The sequence below is a fragment of the Remersonia thermophila genome, chromosome 2 (genome assembly GCF_042764415.1).
Source record: "Remersonia thermophila strain ATCC 22073 chromosome 2, whole genome shotgun sequence".
NCBI classification, from domain to species: domain Eukaryota; kingdom Fungi; phylum Ascomycota; class Sordariomycetes; order Sordariales; family Chaetomiaceae; genus Remersonia; species Remersonia thermophila.
This window is the reverse complement of record NC_092218.1, coordinates 440,834-460,520: the sequence shown is the minus strand read 5'-3', so window position 1 is coordinate 460,520 and position 19,687 is coordinate 440,834. Positions and strand designations below refer to the sequence as shown.

Genomic DNA, 19,687 nt, shown 5'->3' with positions numbered 1-19,687 from the left:
GCCTCCATGCCAATTCCAAATGGACCGAAGACCGTTTGACCTACCGACCTGAGCGATGCCGGGACTCGCCAGCTTTTTCTTTCCCGTCATCCCGTCACTCTCCACGATCCATCGCTCGGTCACCTTGCTTCGTACGACCGCTCGCTCGCCATCTCGCAAGACGCAGCGAACAACGTCTCTCGGTCACCATCATGCTTTGTTCTTCTTGTCTTTTTTTTTTTTCTTTTTGAGGGGGTTTCCTTTTTCTCTTTTCTTTCTTGCCTTGCTTTTCTCTTGTTGATGTCGTTGCTTGTATTAGCTACTACTTTCGTTCCTGTACTACCTCTTTGTTGTACTTTTTGTCCTTTACTACATTTCCATCGTTCCGCGCCTTCGTTGCTCTTGTTTTTTTTTTTTCTTTTTCCTTTTTTTTTCGTTTTTGTTTTCGTTGTCTTAGACGCACAAGACTGGGTTGGGCAACCTTGATACATGGAGATGAGCTAGGAGGACTCCTGGCTGGGAACATGCGGTTTTGTTGTTTTCTTGGCCTTTGCTGTTTTTTTCCTTTTGCTGTAATACTCTCTGCTTTCTCTCTTGAGCTTTTTCCTTTTGTCACTCGCTTTTCCTGGAATAGAGGTGTTGGAGGGGGATACGTTACGCTTGAGGAACGGATAGAATGGGGCACCCCCCCCCCCCCCCATCACGGCTGCGTGTTGGGCTCGGTCCTCGCGAGCGGCCTCGCGGGCGGCTGCAGCATCGGGTAGTTACACCGCACGGGGGATGGGACGCATGGCCAGGGAGTTTGATGGGATATCAAGGACTAGGCCATATTAGAGTTACAGGGGGAACCGGTTCATGCCCTCTTTTCAACGTTTAGAATTTCAACTTCTCATCTTGTTTGCAACCCAAGGTTCGCCAGCATCATACGGCCATGCCCGTTGCCTGTGTCCTATGCGTTCTTATGATTTTCCGCTTCCTCCTCAGGCCTGAGAGCCGATCCCAGGAGGACGAAGGGTGGCACCCCCCCCCCTCCCCCCATCTTGGGCAGAGCAACGCATGGCGTTCTCACCAAAAAAAAAAAAAAAGAAAAAAAAAGAAAAAAAAAACAAACTAATGTCGGGTGTTCCCTTTTGCTAGTCCCGTCAGCCTGCCTCTTTGCTCAAGGTGCCTGTCATCCATGGTGGGATGCCATGCTCTTCTCATCTCTTTTGACCAGACCAATCGGCCGGCTGCAGCCATGTGCTACGTAGTTAAACCTCAGCCTCGCCCACCAACCAAGCTTGATCACCGAGGTCAACATGTGGCCAGTCACAACCCAGTTTTTTTCTGCCCTTTTGAGGCTCAAGCAACCAACTCACCGAGACCATGGGATTTTTTTTGCGTCCTGCTATGCTGTACAACAACCCCCTCTGATCACTACCATTACGAGGCAAGGGGTAACCCCGAAGAACTCCCATCCATCATGCATCCGCCCATCCATCTATTATCTGTTGTACACCCCCCCCCACACACACCACCACCCTCGGGCTTTCCCTTCCCATGCCTCACCCTCCAAAACACGCTTCGGCCCTCCTCGAGGACACAGAAGAACAAGCGTCAAGTGTCATGCTCGATTCAATCTCTCTGCTCCTTACCAAACATGTTCAACCTTGTACCATATCCCCCTTCCGTCTCTGGCCTGTCATGTTGAAACGGCCTTCTACTCCCCTGCTGCTCTTCCTGGCTCAGGGGAGTTGAGGCGAAAGGTTGGGGGGGGGGGGGGTGTGAAGGGGGTGAAAACGACGACAGAGAGACCCAGAAGAAAAGAGAGCGTGAAAAAAATGAAGAGAATCGAATAAGAGAATTACATGGACGTAGAGGAAGAAAACAAGAAACAGAGATGCAAAGTCCACTCCAGCCTGCCTGCCTGCCTGCCAGCCAGCCAGCCGGCACAACGCCAGAAGAGACCAGACCCCCCAAACCCCAAAACTCCTATTCTCTCCCCTTCTTCTCTCTTCCTCCGTCCATGCGCGTTCATGTAGAAACCATGTCCCAAAAACCCAATCCAACCGAAGCCCAGCCCCCCCGGCCCCCCCCACCCCCCCCTCAAAGCGTCCTCGTCCTACCCATCCATTCTATCCATCTATCCATCTGCCTCTCGTTGAGCCCATTATCCACCCACCCACCCGGTACAGGTCCAGTCCCAACCCCTCCCTGCCTTTGTCGGTATACCTAAACGAACGTATTCCTCGTTACACCAATCCAACCTCAGAGGCGGCAACAACCCCACCCCCCCGGTTTTTTTCCCTCCTTTTTCAAGCGGCCACCGCGACGATCCCATCCGCCACCTCCCCCCCCTCGGCCGCCCTGCCGGCGGCACTCGTCGTCGATCCGGCCGACGGCACGACCTTGATCTTGGGCGTCGCCTTCTTCGCCGCAGGCGACGCGGCTGTTCCCGACGGCCCTGCCGTCGCAGCCTGGGCAGCCTCCAGCGCCTTGCGCGAGGGCGTCACCTTCCTCGACGACGTCTTGGTGGCGAGGGTCAACCGCGGGATGCTTCCCGGGGTGGCGGCGGCGCCGCCGCCGGGGGTTTTCTTGGCCGGCTGAGAGGACGGGGAGGCGGCCACGCCGGCGGCGACGATGGTCAGGCTTGGGCTGCGCGAGGGGAAGACGATCTTTGTTTGCTTCAGCCTCGGCGGGGTGGCGATGGAGCTCTTCGTCGTCTTCTTCGTCGCTGTGGAGGAGGTGGTGGTGGCTTTGGCGGTGGGCTTCTTTGCGAGAGCCTTGGCGGCGGCGGCGGCGGCAGTGGTGGTGGTGGTGAGCTTGGCCGTGGCTTTCTTAGCAGCCGTGGCAGCCTTGCCGCCCGTGACCTTGGTGATCTTGCCGGCTTTGATCATCTTGGCTGCTGTGCCCTTGGCGGCAATCTTGATGACCTTTTGGCCCTTGGTAGACACAAGGGCGGCAGGCTTCTTCTTGTTAGCCGCCGTGGCCGAAATGCTCTTCTTGACGCCGCCCGCAGCCGCCTTGGGCACCTTGACGGCGATGACGGAGCCCTTGGTCGTCTTGGGGCCTGCCGAGGCGCCGGTCTTCTTTGCGCTCGTCGCAACCTTGATCTTGCGCTTCTTGGCCGGGGCGCTGTCGGCCTCGTCGTCGCCGTCAAACTCGAACGCGTCCTTGAGCTTACGCTTGGCTGCCGGCTTAGCCGCCGTCTTTGTCGCGGGCTTCGCCGCCTTCAACGCAGCCTTGGCCGCCGGTTTCTTGGCCGCGGCCTTCTTGGTTGCGATCTTCGTCCCCGCCTTGACCTGCGACCTCGCGGCGCCGTTGCTGCCCTTCTTCACCGCCCCCGCATTTGCCGCCTTGATCCGCTTGCCAGCCTTGCCAGCCTTGCCAGCCTTGCCAGCCTTGCCCCGCTTCCCCTTCCCCTTTGTCGTCGCCTGCTCCTCCTTGGTCTTCTTGGGCTTCGCCTCCCTGGGCTTCGGCCCGAGCACGCCGCGGCAGTTTGAGCTACCACAGAGACACTTCTGCACATTCTTAGCCGAGAAAGGGTCAAAGTTGTAGTCGTACGTGAGCTCCTCGCCCGTCATGACGGGGCGATCTCCAGCAAAGAGGGCCATGCGAGGCTGGCCGCCAACGATCCACTTGATCATCCTGCAGTTGGGCGAGCACGAGTGGTTGACAAAACGCGCGATGGAGCCGGTGGTGGCGTCGATAATCATGTTTTGGTCAAAGGACATGAGGTAGTAGCACTGGAGGCGGTTAGCTTCCGGAGGCCGACGAATCGAGGGACGAGGCTGCTTACCTCGTTGTCCTTGTACTCCTCGTTCATGCGACGCTCGCACTCCTCGACGGTGATGATCTCACCCGTGTACTCCATGATGATTTGATTGGCCTCGAAGCACCGGTTGGCGCGCACTCCGTAGCCGCGGTCTCCGGTCTTGAAGACCTCGACGCCGATGCGGTAGCGACCGCCCTTCTTGGTGCGCTCGGCCAGGTCCTGAAACGCGCGGTTCCGGCAGCGCTCCGGGCCCAGGTTGCAGTTGGTCTCGTCACACTCGTACAGCATGATGCGGTTCTGGCAGTCCTCGCCGCAGCCGTCCTCGGGCGTGCACACGCACTTGGAGGCCGAGTCGTAAAAGTGCGGCATCTTCTTCCAGATGGAGGCCGCGTTGCCGACGAAGCGATCTGAGAGGTGGTCAGCAAGTCTGGGACAACGTCAGCCGTAAAAAAACTACGGAGCAACTCACTCTTGGTCATGGTGCGATAGGCCGCAGGCTTCGGCTGGCCCGGCGGCAGCGGGTTGCAGACATCGTAGGGGAGCTTGAAATCGCGGCCGTTGATCAAGATGCGAAGTCCGTTATACATCGGCATCGGGAACGTGCGATTCGACTTGCCCTTGGGCAAGAGCTCCGGGAGAGCAGCAAGCTTCTTCTTCTCCTGCGCCGTCAGGCCCTTGAAGATGTCGAGCGGCGCCTCCTGGCCGGCATAGAGGCCCTTCTCGAGCCATTTCTTCACGCGCGGCTTCTTTGGGGTCGAGGCCGCCTGCTCTTGCGGCTGCTCTTCGGCCTCGGGCTTCTCGGCCGCGCCGGTCTTGACGCTGGTCTTGGCGCCGGTCTTGACGCTGGTCTTAACGCTGGTCTTGACGCTGATCTTGACGTTGGTCTTGACGTTGGTCTTGACGCTTGTCTTGACGCTGGCACTGACGCTGGCGCTACCGCTGTCGGTAGTGGTAGTGGTGGTGGTGGCGGTGGTGGTGGCGGTGGTGCTGCTGCTGCCGCCGCTTTCTGCCGGGGCAGCCTTCTCGGCCACCTTGGCCCTCTTCCGTGGCGGCTCGATCGAGGCCGGAATCTCCTCCTTGGTCGGGTCCACGTCGACATACTTGCCGTTGCTCCAAACGGTGTACTTGACGGGCCGGGTGTCGATACCGGCGAACTCGTTGGTGTCCCGCAGGCGAAGCAGCTCGCGCGGCAGACGGCCCAGGACCTTATCGGTGGGCTTTTTGCCTTTCTTCTGGGCGAGCGTGGCCAGCTTCACGGTCAGGTTTTCGACGGGAAGACCCGAGAGACGCGTCGCACGACGCGTCAGGTGAGCCGGGGGGGCGCTGGCCGGCGTCTTCTTGGTGATGCGACCGGTTTTCGGGGTGTGTAGGGGGCCGGCGGAAGCCCTGCGAGTGGCGGTCGCGTCCTCCTTGGGCTTCCGGGGGCCGGCCCGGCTGGGTTGGACCGACGTGGCTGGCCTGCCTGGCCTGCCCGGTTTGCTCGGCTCCGGCGCAGCCGCTGGCGAGTCCGGCGTTGAGGCGGAGGCGGGCCCGGGCCCGGGTTCGGAGGCGGCGGAGGCCGTGGATTCGGAGGGCAGAGTGCTGGTCCCAATGGTTCGGCGGCGCTTCTCCTGGACGACATCTCCCTTGGAGCGACGACGGCCGTGCACGTCCGTGCCGGCAAGCTTCGCAATGTTGTAGACGGGAAGGCTAGCCCGGGCGCGTCTTGGACGGGCGGAGGCGGCGGCGGCGGCGGCGGGCGGCTCTGGAAGAGGCGAAGTGGGTTCTGCGACGACAATGGCATCCTCGCCTATGGAGGTCTGGCGGCTGGGCTCGCTCTGCTGATCCGGGATGGGAGACTCGGGACGGGCAACGGCGGCCTCGATGGTGGCGGCCTCGATGGTGGCGGCCGTGATGGTATCGGGTTTGGCGGGCAAATCCGGCTCCGAGGCAAGCGACATGCTATCAGGAGAGTGGCTGGTCGGAGGCGTTGAGCTGAGCGACATGCCGTTGGAGGATGCGGCGGAGGAAGACGTCGACGAAGACGCGTCGGTCGGGGCGACACTGGCGAAGCTGGCGCCGGCGCACAGCATCGAGTCGATGTCGGCCACTGCCGACGTCGCCTCTATCGAGGCCATTGCGGTGCAGGCGTGCAGGCAAAGTAGATTCTAAGTCTGTGCACGTCGTGACAATGCTTGCGGCGCGTAAAGTTGGGAGGCTCTGGGGATCCGGATGTGTCCGGGATGCGAGTTGAGGCGTGAGGAAAAAAAGGAGGGGGGGTGAGAATGGGGGGTGGTGGTGGTGGTGGTAGTGGTGGTGGTAGGGACGTGCAAGATGATCGCCGTCGCGGCGCGGATGCGGGAATGCACAAACGCGTCGGATCGGGTGTCTGAGTGGACAGGTCGGCGGCACGAAAAAAACAGGGGTAGGCCGGCTGAGCTGGGGGTGGTGTCGTGCAGAAGGGCGGAGCTGATGGCCCGTAAAGGACGCGGCGCGGTTTTTAATGAAGCGGATGCAACGAAACAAAAAAAACTCCAGAGGAAGAGTCGGCGTCGTGGTTGCACAGGGGGGGGGATGCGAAGAAGAGAAGAGAGCACACGATGTCGGACGGCTAGGTTGATGAGAGAGAGAGAGAGAGAGGGAGAGAGAGAGAGAGAACAAGAAAAGGGGGGAGAGGTTCAGATGGAGGAGACGAGGCTATGGTGGTGTGTTGAGCAAATCGAGAGGAAATGGGCAAGGGGAAGAAAAAAAAAAGGAAGAATGAGAAGAAGAAAAACCGGAAGCTATTGTAGGTAGGTAAGTAAGAGGTCAATTGACGAAGCTGCGTCAGGGTGGCGGCAATTATTATGTAGGGGGGAAAACCGTCAATAGAAGGTCAATGGGTTGGATGATTCAGGTCTGAAGAAATCCCCAGAGGCCTGCCCCCCGATGCAGACAATCCCCAAGCTGACGACGCTGTGGTGTGGGTGGTGGTGGTGGTGGTGGTATGGTGGTCAGGAGGGGGGGGGGTCTGTGTTGGATGTCTGTGGGTGGTGGGAGGGAACCGCATTACATCCGGGTGTGATGTGGATGCGCAGGGCGAGGAAATGGAGAAGAGGCGGATGGAGCGGGAAGAAAAGGCAGGGGGCCAAAGTGTATTTAAAGCGAAGCAAAGGGAGTGATGGGAGAGGCTGGGAGGGGGGTAAGGGGGGCCGACGGAGTGACAGAGGGACGGAGTGACGGCATGGATGACCAAACCACTCTACGCTTCGTCTATCCCAGTTCTTTATTGATCCGAACCTCGCAGCGGCAGGGGGATGAGACCCCGACTCAGAATCCGACACTGTCTGAGTGCGCCGGTGCCTCTGCTTGTCCGCCGACCCGGGCATCGTGACTTTTATGACGAGCCCGTTGAGCCGCGGACCTCGCCATCTCGCCCCCTCGAGGACGCCCGTGTTGCGGATGGCGCTCCATCACGACCATGTAACCAAGCGCCGCCGTTGGCGGACGGCATCTTGCAGCGCTGTCGTGCCCTCGTGGTATACGATGGAAAGCAGTCTCGGTTCGGACCTCCAGGTTGGCCATGCGTGAGAGCTCTTCGTTTTTATAAAAAAAAAAAAAAAAAACCCCTGTTGGGAGATGCGTACCCGCCGCATGCCAATCCGAATGGCGGGTGTGCCAAAAGTTCAAAATCGCCAACGTGCTCTTTTGTCCGAGACCCAATGATGTTGAGCCCGGCGTGGTGGAGAGCAAATGGACACCGCGAAGGCGACCAGGGCCGAAAAAGGCTGGTCCTGAGTTTGGCGACCCAGACAGCATCCTCCACGGCGCTTCTTCTGGAATAGGGCCCGGCTTACGATGTCGTTGGACGGAGGACGGGCATTCGTCAAGACATCGCGATGTTCTTCTTTTTTTTTTTTTTTTTCTCCCGAAAGTGGCCAGCGGAATCGAGCCTGACAACTTCCTCCTTTCTCCTGGCCGTGCTAACTGTGCGCTTGAACTCCGGTCTTCTCGCCCCGAGAAGACGGAGCTCGGGTCAGTTCGACACCCACCAGCATCCGGCTCGAGGCGACGACGGCGATGTATGCCGTGCCGCAGGGCGAACCGGTCTGGCGCCCCTTGGAATATCCCAACCAGAACTCTGCACGGATTGCCTAGTGGACAATGTATGTCTGCTTCTTGCTCGCCTATCTGCGGTTAAGAAGGTGTCTCGTGAGCCCCCTTCACCGCGGAGTCCTGACAACAGCAACCGACTGGAACTGCCCCCGTTGGAAGAGTTCATAACACGCCGTGCTGCAAGTTGCACCGGGGCAAGCGATGCTCGTCCCGCATGTTCTGTCAGGAGAGAGATGCCTCTTCTCATTTCCGTTGGCCACGCTCCCGGAATCGGGCATGGCGGCACCAACACTGCGGGGTCAATCCTTCACCAACACAGCGAGATGCTACATCGATGCTCCAACCCATGTTTGGTGACATTTCTCAAATGGCAGCGACGACAATCGTCCCTGTGCTCGATCCTCTCGGAGTCCTCAGCGTTGTGAGCGGTCGCTGTCCTTGTTGCGTCGTTGACGAGGCGATCCCCACGATCGGCGAGCTTGCCGGGATACCTTCCGAGCCGCCCACGTCATGAGAGTAACAACAGCCTGTGGACCATGAAAATATGTTCAAGAAGTGCCAGAAAATTCTTCCAAGAGCGTTTTTATTTTTATTGTTTGATAGTATTTATCGGCAGCGAAGGGGCAGAAGAATCGAGCAGTCTCCTGCCCACGAATCCAGGCACTTCGCCATGAACCGGCATTGGGCAAAGTGTGACTTTTGACCATGTTTCCTTCGGTTTGGATGCTGTTCCATAAGTGAGTTTCGCATAGAAAGCCGTATATACATGCCTGGAAATCATCCGCTTCACGATGGTGCGAAAGGCCCGGAGTGATGAGAGGGGCGTTTATACGCAGCTGGCACCCAACATGACGGATGCTTACCGGCAAACAACTCAGTTTGATGACTCCGTTTACCACACTACGGGCGAAAACAGCTGATAGCAATACATCTTGCATTCGCATGTCGCCATCATGTCGTGGCGCGGCGCAGATTGAGCGTCCAAGTGGTCCCCAATGCCGCAACCCCTGAACGTCACTCGCTAGTATAAGACATACCGCTTGACTTTACTGATTGCCGTACTTTTCGCTTCCATGTTGGAAGGCTAGAGACGCGATCCGCACAGCTGGAGGTGAACAAAGAACCAAGGTTCCAGGCAATCCAGCACAAGCAAGCGACCCGAGCCAGTCAAACACTCGGACGTTTTCATAACTCCAACCAGCTCTGTCAGCCCCCGTCTTCCAATCCTCCGAGTTTACAAAGATTCTGATCGAAGGATTCTCATGATGGCCACCGATGATGGAGGGTTGGCTCCCATGTCGGGCTGTCGGCACAATGGCCATCGCAGCACGGTCTCTCCAATGCCGAGCGGCGCAAACGTTGAGACTCGACGTGGAATCCCCACAAGGGCGGCCGTGGCACTTCACAATGCAAGCGGGTGTGTTCATCGTCCAAGGGGCTTAGCATTATGCACCCTCTCGCAAGAAAGACCGCGAGGGTAGCCAAACCGAGGGCTCACCTCCTCGCCCAAGAAGGAGGAGGATGACAAAAACCGCATCGTTAACCAGAAATGGCGCTCTTTTTCTCCCGGCAACTCAAGAAAACCATCGAGCATACACCCGCAAGCATGGTGACGGTCCCAAGGTCAGCCTTCCAGCAACCCCAGCCCCGTTCTCGTCGTCGCTTGCCGGCGTCACGCCGGGGTTGCGACACACCGTGGCTTGCCATGCAGCCCCCAGACCGGCAAACTCCACCACATTCAAGCTCTATCTATTCTCCTTGAGGCTCCCCAGACGTCCTTTCACACACCAAGGCCGTGGCGACGTCTCCTCGCGCTGCGCATCGAGCAAGGAGCCGATGGTTGAGGTTGTTGTTCATGAAGCACAGACCACCACCTGTTGTTCGCCTTGGCCCGGGGGTGGGTCTTTTGTCCCCTGCATCCACGCGCCTGGAAAGGAACCCTGGAACCTGAGGCTTGGCGCAAAGGCTCTCTCGCCAGGCCCCACATTTCCCGGTATGCCAAGACATGGTCCGGGAACGGAAGTCCCGTCAACCCACGGTCTCCACAATAATCGTGGGGCCTGGAAACTGCAGCTGCTAGGTCAGGTTCAACCGCCCGCAACAAAAAAGCCCCACCACCACCACTACCACGACCACGACCACGACCACGACCACGACCACGACCACGACGAAGAGCTCCCATCATCAGCTCAGGTTTCGCCAACCCAACGACAGACGATCCCCGTTCTCCCAGACTCGACGGGAGATACATCGATCCTCCTCCCTTTCCATCCGTTTCCTACCTAGGTACCTCGACATACGCATCCTCGCCGACAACGGGTTTTGCTCCCCTTCCCAGTGCAACGCGGCCATCCGCCCAATCACAACGAACGAGTCCGACAAACTTCCCAGACCTCGACCACCCCTTCCTGCCCCCCCGGTGGCAGCTGACCGATTTGCGGCGATCTACTTGACCGATCAGAAACAACAAGGCCAATCATGGCGGACCGGGGAGGACACCGCGGCCGTGGCAGGGGAGGACGCGGCGGGCCTGGCGGCGGTCGTGGCGGGCACCAACATCAGCACAGCAGCCAACAACAACACGGCTCCGGCGGGCAGGGCCAGGGCCAGGAGAAGCCCAAAAAGGAAAACATTCTGGATTTGAAAAAGTACATGGACAAGCGCGTCACCGCCAAGTTCAACGGCGGGCGCGAAGGTCCGTCATACCCTCCCAAACAGGCCCCTTTCGACGTCGCCAAAGACCCAAGGCTGACCAACGACACAGTCACCGGCGTCCTCAAAGGCTACGACGCCCTGATGAACCTGGTCCTGGACGACGTTGAGGAGACCCTCCGCGGTGAGTCCAGCCCGACGTCCGGCTTCTCCATCGTCATCGTCATCGTCACCGTCACCTTCACCCTCCCCAAACAGCGATGCCAGCACGTACTAACCCGAGCCAAATAATAAAAAACACAGACGACGAAGGCAACGAAGTCACCCGCCCGCTCGGCCTGGTGGTCGTCCGCGGCACCCTCCTCGTCATGCTCAGCCCCGTCGACGGCAGCGAGGTCATAGCCAACCCGTTCCTGCAGGCCCAGGAGGAGTAAGGAGAGGCTTCTCTCGCCGGCCGAACGGCGAGCCGCAGGCCGCATGGCATGGCATCCTCAGGCCGAGGCTCAGGCTGAATCCCGAAGATGCTGCCGGTGACGCTGCCGATGAAGCTGGTCGGTGGGGCTAGAACCGAGGCGGCTGCCACGCGGGCCCGGCAGGCTTTCCTTACTTTTGGGCCTTGCAGGACGAGCTACGTACGAGCTGATGTGGAGGCTTGCGCTGCTGGGAGCGGTGGGGGGGGGGGGGGGTGGGGTGTTGAATTCGACGAAGTGAGCGTGCTTGGGAGGGGTTGCGTCTGGGTGTCGAGCTGAACCGCTTGAGGTAACCTAGCTTAAAGGGTGGTTGGAGGATAGACGCGGTGGTCATGGATACCTGCCTCGGGGGGGAGGGAGCGAAATGCGTGGTTGCGTGATGGCCCGGGCGAGCGGGCGGGCCCAAAGGGGGTTCGCCGGTTGGGCTGCCGGGCTTGTGTTGCTTCTCAATGTGGAATGAGGAAATCGATACGGCACCTCTCTAGGCCTAGGCAGGAATGGGATGGGAAACGGACAAGAGGGCTAGATACGCCGTACATGACGAGAAAGAAAAACAACAAGCAGTCGAATCGTATGGGCAGGCGAGATCAAGCAGCAGACATCCCGGTCCACTTTCTGTCATGCGTACAAGAGGCAAGAGGGATGAGTCCCTCTCAACCCCTCACAACTCTGAAACCTTAACATTGGTAGCATTCGCCCATCGCTTTTGCATGTATGTATGTGTGTGTGTGTATGCGTATATGTTTTTTTTTTTTTCTTATTTTCTTCTATCCTACGCTGTGCTCATACGTTGTAATCACATGTCATAATCATATGCTAAACTAAAAGTACTGACTTCGCTGCTCCGCCGCGCTCACCCCTATACCCTTCTTCTCCTCCCCACATTCGGCTCTCCATAATCAACCAGCCATATCTCTCCTACGTCCCCTGTCTCCTTTGCAACGACGGCTTTCTGCGTCGGGTTCCCGCACCAATTCCCGCCAAAAGGGGGTTGACGCTCCCACGCTTTCCATCCGTTTCCCATCATCCTTCCAAAGAAACAATGGGCCCGTCAAGTCGCCCGTATCATCATGGCTTTCCCGCCATCCTCAAGCCCCGCGGGTTCTGCCCAGATCCTCTTTTCGTTCCGAATCAGGATGATTCCAGACCTTCATGACATTCCGGGAGTCTGCGTTCCACGGCTTGCTTGTTGCTTCCGTAACCCTTGAAGACCCTCGTGTTTCGAAACAGTTGGAGGCTGGCCTGGCGTTGGCGTGCCCGACCCGTCTCCAGCAATTTTGTTTTGAAACCATATCTTGTTCGTTTCGTACCCCGACTGCGTCCATTTGACCTCCTCCCGAGACTGCGTTTGATCCCCGCCGTTGAAACTCCCATTCTACCGTGAAGCGCCCAGGAACGGGTCGCTCCCACATTGCATCTTCGTCACTCTTGTTGAAGCTCCCGCCAGGCCCGTGAAAGCTCTTCCGCCTCGGGCCCCCCCCCCTCCTCTCACGACCCTGGATCGCGCCTCAACCCGTGGTTTCCGCCGGCGCGTTTGGGCGGCTGAACGGCCGTCTAGCTATTGGCGCCGGGGGCGCCGGTCTTGCTGAGCTTGACGAGCTCGTTAAAGGCGCGGTCGGCCGTCTGCTTGAGCTCGCGGTACGAGACGACAAACACCGTCTCGTTGTCCGGGCTGGTGAGGAGCACCATCTCGTCGGCGCCCGCGTCGAGCTTGTTAAGGCAGGTCAGCATGTGGCCGAGGTCGAGGTTCGGCTTGCCGTCGGCCTCGACGCGGTGGAAGACGTAGTCGCGGAACAGCTTGAGCTGGTATCGGTCGCCAGTCTCGGACCAGTTCTGCATGACGCCGAGGTCGCCGCGGTCAAAGATGGCCATGAGCTTGGTCAAGATGCGGACGTAGCGGCCGTTCTCGACCTCGCGAGCGAGGTGAGACAGCTTGTCGTCGTTGTCCTGGAGAGCCAGGTCCACATAGGTGGCCATGTGGGTGGCGATGCCGCTGATGAAGCTCTCGATGCTCTTAAACTCGCCCGGGTTCGGAGGGGCGATGAGCCAGGCAACGGCGTCCCTGAGATTGGCCGAGTACTTGCTGCCCATGGAGTCCAGGGCGGCCGAGACATTGTTCAGGTGGGCGGGCGGGGTGAGGGTGGCCAGCGAGAGGATGAGCCTGCCGAACTTGACGAGATCCTCCTGCTGGAGCTCCTGGAGGGACTTGGTGTTGGATTCAAACTGCACGACGTCCAGGATGGAGCAGGCTGAGAGGCGGATGCGGTTGGTCTCGGTCAAGATGATCTTGCTGGGCTCCAGGCAGCGGGCGGCCAGCTTGTTGGCGTGGATCGTCTTGAGCGCGTTGGCCAGCTGGCAGACGTACCCCCAGAGCACGTTCTCGGGCACGGGGGCAGGCGCCCTGTACCGGTTCCCATGGGGAGGCTGCAGGTGGTGTTCCTGCAGCGTTTTGGAGAGCGGATGGTAGTCAAAGGCGAAGATGAGGGAGCTATCGCCGAACTCTCGCGTCGTAAAGGCCTCGTGCACCGTCACGATGCTGGCATTCTTGATCTTCTTCCACTCCTTCATGACGCTGAGGATGGCCTTCTCGTTGGTCAGCCGATAGCCTGTCGCCGAGTCAGCCTCCGTTGAGAGAGATCGCGCCGAGGCAAAACGCTGCTACCTTCAAGCCTCCTCAGGGCGTAGTGGCGACCCGTGCGGCTGTTCTGGGCCTTGTACACCCAGCTGGGATAGCCAAAGGCCGAGGCGTTCTTGCGATTGTGGGTGTCGAGGGGGAACAACGAGTGCCACCTCTCGAGCTGGGGGAGGCCAGAATCTATGCCAAGTCAGCAGCAGGAACGCAACCCTCGAGATCGAAAAAAAAAAAAAAAACATACTGGGCATGACCTGCAACGTGGCGAACGACTTCTTCTGCAGCTCCTCGCGCAGGTTCGGGGAGATGAAAAAGTCATATGTCGCCCGTTGCCAGGGCTGCAGGTCCTGCCTGTAGGGACCAAAAGGCTGGTACAGATGGTAGGCGGCCGGCTGCAACGGCCCTGGGGCAAACGCTCCGTGCTGGGGGTAATACTGCCCTGTCGGAGCGGCCAGCCCGGTGTGGTCACCCGCGTACATGTTGTACTGGCCGGCGGCCGGCAGGGCCGTCCCCAGGGAGTTCATGGTGGTGAAGGGGTCGGCATAGAGACCCGCGGCGTCGTGAGCGACGCCCTTGGCGCTCTGCCGCCGAGTCAGAGCGGGCTGCGAGGCTGCTTGGTCCGCAGGACTTACCGCGTTGTTGATGTCATAGTTTTGCGGGGTGAACTCCCGGATCGCGGCAGGGTTGAACACCGAGGCCTCGGCGGCTTGCGGGAGGGTGGTGGCTGCGGGTTCGGGTTGTGAGATCGCCGGGCACACAGGGACACGGTGGAGGACGGAGATGGGCGCAGGGGCCCCAGGATTCCACTCACTACCAACGCCACGCGGGGTGAACGGGGCGGCGCTCGCGGCTTGGGACGGAAGGGTCGTCTTCTTGGGGACGGCGGAAAGCTGGCCCGAAGGGGTGAAAGCCGGAGACTCGACGTTGAAGGGTTTCTTCGCGCTGTTGATATGATTGGTGATGTGGCCCGCTTGATGCTTGGGGGGCGTAGCAACGTACTGGTCTGCTTGTGGCGACGAGGTCTTTGGGGTCTGATCGTGGTTGAAGGTACAGCCTTGGTCCTCGTAGCGGCAGTGGCCGTAGATGAGGACGTTGCGGCAGAGCGTGTCTTTGTTCTCTGCGCGGTTCCGACATGTAAGCATTGGCTCAGCCGGGGGCTCGGGGGAGGGCGGCGTTGTCGGACCTCTGTTTTTCGCTCGAGGAGATGCGACTTGACGCCGAATCTCATTCGAGGTCGAGTAGCGAGTAGCTGCCATATTGCAGAAACGGGAAAGGGATCGCGGTAGGTCAGGGATGGGGGACCTCGATTAGATCTGGACGCGGCGGGCGGTGTGAGCATGGATACAGCGAGCGATGGCACGGATCGACGGCGGCGGCGGCAGCGGCTTGGGAATGGGTCGGCCAGGACAAGCTGCTCACTGGACATATGCGGAAATCTCCCATGGTTCGACCTAGGAACGGGCGATGGGGCACCCATATATATCGGCGGTTGGAGGGCCAAGGGGCCAGGGCTGACGTGTCTGAGCACACGTCGAGTCACGTCGGGTGAGTCGGTCGTCGTCTTCAAGCGTCGCGCCGGTGGTGTCTGCTCTGGCGGAGCCCGGATAATGGTAGGAATCCGTCACCACGGGCCCGGAAGAGCAAGTTGTCGAAGCGAAGAAGCTCCGTGTCTGGCAGGTCGGTCACAGGTCCAGTCCGAGCGGGCGGGTTGTGGTCAGGGTGGGTCCGCCGGCTGGCCTTGCAAGATTGGCTCCATGCCTCTGCAGAGTGGGGTCCTGATCCCAAAACCGTCCCGGGGCCCGACACCCACCCTTGCTCTTCAGCCTCAGCCTGACGCGCCTGGCCGTGGCGCACGGAAGATGCCGATCTACTATACTACGCAGTAGTATATTGTCTACGCAGTACGCAGCACACAGTACGCAGTAGAGCAACTGTGGCAGATGGAATGGGTGGGTCCCCAGACCCGCCCCCCCCCCGGGGCCCGCCTATGAGCCACGCCAAGCTTGCGGCATGCTGACCTCATCTTCCCCGGGTTGCAGCTTGCTGTCAACTTCATCTGGCATTTTCAGGCGGACAGCTTTGGGAGGAGACCTTGGATCTTGGGATCTCGGGAGCACCGAACCCACCTACAACCTTTCATTCTCCCAACCCCGACGGACCTGACCCAAGCATCGGAAATCGAAAGACTCGCGCTACCTTGCTCCCCCGTCACACGCTGTGCCACATCCATGCCTCGTTTGTCTTCTTGACTGGCCCAGTTCCCAAGGTCTCGTTGGATCATTGGTGCACCCGTTGCATCAGGTATCTCCAGGTGCTAGCGGCAGAGCGCAGACGTTGCGAAGAGAGCTGGCCCGCTCCTTGGACCGTCCAAGTCCAGGACCGACCGTCGGTGAGGCCTTCGACCTTGCGAAAACCCTCCACGACCAACCTCCACCCGATTGATGCGCCGCGGTCGATGCGCCGCGGTTGATGCGATTTGCCCCCAAGCTTGCCGTCCGAAGAAGTGCACGACGGGAGGACCCCGCATATCACGATGGCGGGAGAGAGCGACTTGGACCTCGGCTCGCTCTCGGCCAGCCAGCAGGAGGCCCTGAGGCAGTATCTCGACGTGACAAACCAAGAACCCAAGGACGCCATCCCCCTGCTGGAGCGGTCGCAATGGAACGTCCAGGTAGGTTTCTGGGTCTCTTGGAGGCGCTGCGGCGCGATGCGCATGGGGCAAACGAACCGTGTTGACCTTCCCTGGCGCAGATTGCAATTGCCAAGTTCTTCGACGGCGAGGGTCCGGACCTCTTGGCTGAAGCCCAAGCTGCCCAAGCGATGCCGGCCCAGGCGACGTCCATCTACGAGACCCTGGCCGACGACGGCCTCGGAAGAGCCCGGCAGCCACGACGACCCAGGACAGAACCGGCCCCCCGCGTGGTCCCCCAGCCATCCGTCATCTACCACACGCCCTTGTTCATCGCCATCCTCTTCGCCCCTTTCCGGATCGGGTACAAGATCGCGGCAGGCCTGTTTCAGTCGGTGTTCTACGTTCTGTCGTTCCTGCCGCTTGCGATTCGGCCCCGGTTGATCGCATCGTCCATCACCAAGGGGCTTCGTCAAACGCAAGGCCGGCGGATGCTGCTCCCCAAGGAGGCGGCTCAGCGTTTCCGGAGGGATTTTGAGGAGGAATACGGCGTCAAAGGCTTTCCCTTTTTCGAGGGCGGCCACGCCGAGGCTCTCGACAGCGCCAAGAGGGACCTCAAGTTCCTCCTGACCATCCTGCTTCCTCCGGAGCACGACGATGCCGAAACCTTTGTCCGCGGCACTCTTCTGTCCCCCGACGTGGTGGACTTCGTCAAGGACCCGTCCAACAACATCATCGTCTGGGGCGGCAACCTTCTCGATTCCGAGGCCTACCAGGTGGCGCAGGAGTACCGCTGCAACGGGTTCCCCATCACCTGCATCGTCTGCCTTACCCTCAAGGAAGGGAGCACGCACATGGGCATTGTCAAGCGCCTCGTCGGCCCCATGACGCCCGAGGCGTTCCTGGCCCAGCTCCGGAACGTCATGGCCCAGTACGGCCCGGACCTCGACGGCGTCCGCGCCCAGCGCGCCGAGATGGAGGCGACCCGCCGGCTCCGCGCCGAGCAAGAGGCGGCGTACGAGCGGTCGCTGGCCATCGACCGCGAGAAGAAGCGCAAGCGGCTCGAGGCCGAAGCCGCGGCGGCGGCGGCGGAGAAGAAGGCCCGCGAGGAGGCCGAGGCGGCGGCCCGGCTCGAGCGGCAGCGGAAGCAGTGGCGGGAATGGCGCGCCGCCACGCTTGCGCCGGAGCCGGACGCCAGCGTCAAGGACGCCGTCCGCCTGGCGCTGAACATGCCCGTTTCGACCGGCCAGGGGCGCGTCGTCCGCCGGTTTGCGCCGTCGACGACGCTTGAGGAGCTCTATGCGTTTGTCGACTGCTACGAGGTTCTCCAGCGGCGGCAGCAAGGCGGCGCCGGCGGCGACGACAACGACGACGACGACAACGACGACAACGACGGGCCGACGGCCCCGCCGGAAGGGTACGAGCACAAGTACGAGTTTTACATCTCGACGGTCATGCCCCGGGAGAGGCTGGAGCCCAGCGCGACCGTGACGGTGGCGCAAAAGATGGGAAGGGGTGGGAACCTGGCGGTGGAGACCTTGGGGGAGGAAGAAGATGCCGAGTAGAACGTGACGGCAGCTTGGTGTGTAATGCGGAGTTTAGGAATCGCTTGCTTTTTGTGCATGGGACAAGGCGTTTTGCACCCCCTCTGCCCCCATTTGTTTTTTTTTTTTTTTTTTTTTCCTTTTTCTCTTTCCTCGGTTGTACACATGGGAACCTAGAGAGGCTTCAAGTGCGGCGGTTGCGTAACTAACTACCTATGGTAGTTAGTTACCTTACGGGATTGGATGGTGTTTTCGAGTGTGCCGCCGGCCCAGCGGACCGGTCTCCCCCTTTTTGCGTGATGCTGCGGAGATGTATTTTAATAACGGTTCCGGCCTGTAAGGAGGCATCCATGGGATTGTTCAGTTGCTTTACACCACCTCAGGTTGGCAGTGTATGTCTGGGGTTACGGCGCTGAGAGGCCAGCGGCGTCGGAGGGGGGAATACTCCCGTCCAGAGGATAGTATGCACCGGCGGACGTTTGGTTCATGATGTTCATGCAGACCGTAGATGTTGTGGTGGTGTATCATGGCGTGGCATCACGGATGGAGACGGCCAAAAGGCTTCCGTTCTGACGTGGTGCATGCGCGCCACGACCGCATCCTTGTGGAAAACGCGCGGCATGACGGAGTCGTCACTTTGTAGATCCCCAACCGTGACGCACCGCTTCTCGACCAGGCCAGGTGCTTACAGCTGAGGCAGCGGGTGGCATACCTAGGCCGCTATGCCTATACCCTGCCGGGAACACAAAGATGATGGGGGTTGGGAAGGTCTACGTAAGATAGGACGGCCATGTGGGAGCGCTAGGTATGGATGGACTCTATGGTAGCTCAACGGCATCCTACATCTCAGAGTCAGGACCTGGCGTAAGCGGAGTCGTCGTCATGAGATTCCTCTTGCCAGTGCTCCGTCAACGGTATCCTGTGGCCATGTTCGCATGCCATTGAATGGCGAGCGCGGATGCGGAGGGACGGGAGGAGGGACCTGCTTGCGCGTCCCCGGCGGGGAGATCGAGGGGCGGTGCAGGCCAGCTCGGGATGGGATGATGGCCAGCCATGAAGGAGAGTGCAATGACGCCGGCTCGGATGGGATGAACCTGTTGTTCCCACCATGGATATTGATGCGACGCCGGTTTTCACCACGCTTGGCACATGCTATGTGCATGGGTATACTGTGTATACGCTGCACTCTCGAGTGCTCAACGGTGGGCAGGCGGTGGTGGTCGCGATGGGTCATGAAATAGGATCAAGGAAGGAATCCTGTTGGGAGTCATCTGATGTGACTGGTGGCCTTGGTCTGATGTGGCTGCGATCGCGTGGCACTTGATTCGCCCCTGGCCGAGGGGCGGGGCGGCGGGGGGGGGGGGGGGGGGGGTGAGTGGCTTGGCGTCTCGGGTACCTAGACCCTTGCCCCGCGTCTTCCCTCAGGGCAGCGCACCGCGGGCTTCAGCCCATGTTTGCCGCTCCCCAGGGCACATCTACTATAGGTATACAGGGCCCCCTGTCACAAGCCGGCACCCATTGCCGTCCAGTTGCAACACTTCGGGTCGTCTTTCGCGCCACCCGCTCCTCTGGACCTCTGGACCTTCATTGTACAAGGTAACTACTCGCTAGGGTATTGCGGTCCTTCGACTGTGCGGGATACCTACTGCGCATCATCTTGTATTCTCCGGTTACTTTTCTTTTTTGTTGAACTTTTGTGCACCGGGTATATTGGCACTGTACCGTGTATAGTAGTACCGGTAAGAAGTGTCAGCCGCGCGACAGCTTCGGACCACCAACCTGGCAGCCCGGGCCTCTTGAACGGCGTCGCAGCGGGAACGGGGCCAGGGACCCAGACACAAGTTCCTGAACCTGGATCTTTCTTGCTGCCTGGCGCGCGCTACATCGGACGGCGAAGCGCGGTAACCCCAAGGTAACTTTTGCCGGCTTTGCGACGAGACTGGAGCAGCGCCA

The 19,687-nt window shown here is 59.9% G+C and overlaps 4 protein-coding genes across 4 annotated transcripts; 2 read left to right on the top strand and 2 right to left on the bottom strand.

Annotated features, from left to right (window-relative positions):
* Positions 1-2,273: 2,273 nt before the first annotated feature.
* On the bottom strand, positions 2,274-5,850 carry VTJ83DRAFT_1579 (uncharacterized protein; the record flags this gene model as incomplete). The annotated part of the gene is made up of 3 exons (XM_071007753.1): positions 2,274-3,704; positions 3,758-4,140; positions 4,203-5,850. The coding sequence occupies 3 exons, from the start codon at positions 5,848-5,850 to the stop codon at positions 2,274-2,276; spliced, it is 3,462 nt and encodes a 1,153-aa protein (XP_070868119.1).
* A 4,435-nt stretch (positions 5,851-10,285) lies between these two features.
* Positions 10,286-10,893, top strand: VTJ83DRAFT_1578 (uncharacterized protein; the record flags this gene model as incomplete). Its single annotated transcript, XM_071007752.1, has 3 exons — positions 10,286-10,502; positions 10,572-10,643; positions 10,763-10,893. 3 exons carry the CDS (start codon positions 10,286-10,288, stop codon positions 10,891-10,893), a joined length of 420 nt encoding a protein of 139 aa, XP_070868118.1.
* A 1,590-nt stretch (positions 10,894-12,483) lies between these two features.
* Positions 12,484-14,817, bottom strand: VTJ83DRAFT_1577 (uncharacterized protein; the record flags this gene model as incomplete). Its single annotated transcript, XM_071007751.1, has 7 exons — positions 12,484-13,535; positions 13,592-13,744; positions 13,806-14,142; positions 14,194-14,285; positions 14,373-14,503; positions 14,561-14,678; positions 14,745-14,817. 7 exons carry the CDS (start codon positions 14,815-14,817, stop codon positions 12,484-12,486), a joined length of 1,956 nt encoding a protein of 651 aa, XP_070868117.1.
* A 1,277-nt stretch (positions 14,818-16,094) lies between these two features.
* Positions 16,095-17,755, top strand: VTJ83DRAFT_1576 (uncharacterized protein; the record flags this gene model as incomplete). The annotated part of the gene is made up of 2 exons (XM_071007750.1): positions 16,095-16,232; positions 16,313-17,755. 2 exons carry the CDS (start codon positions 16,095-16,097, stop codon positions 17,753-17,755), a joined length of 1,581 nt encoding a protein of 526 aa, XP_070868116.1.
* Positions 17,756-19,687: the final 1,932 nt, after the last annotated feature.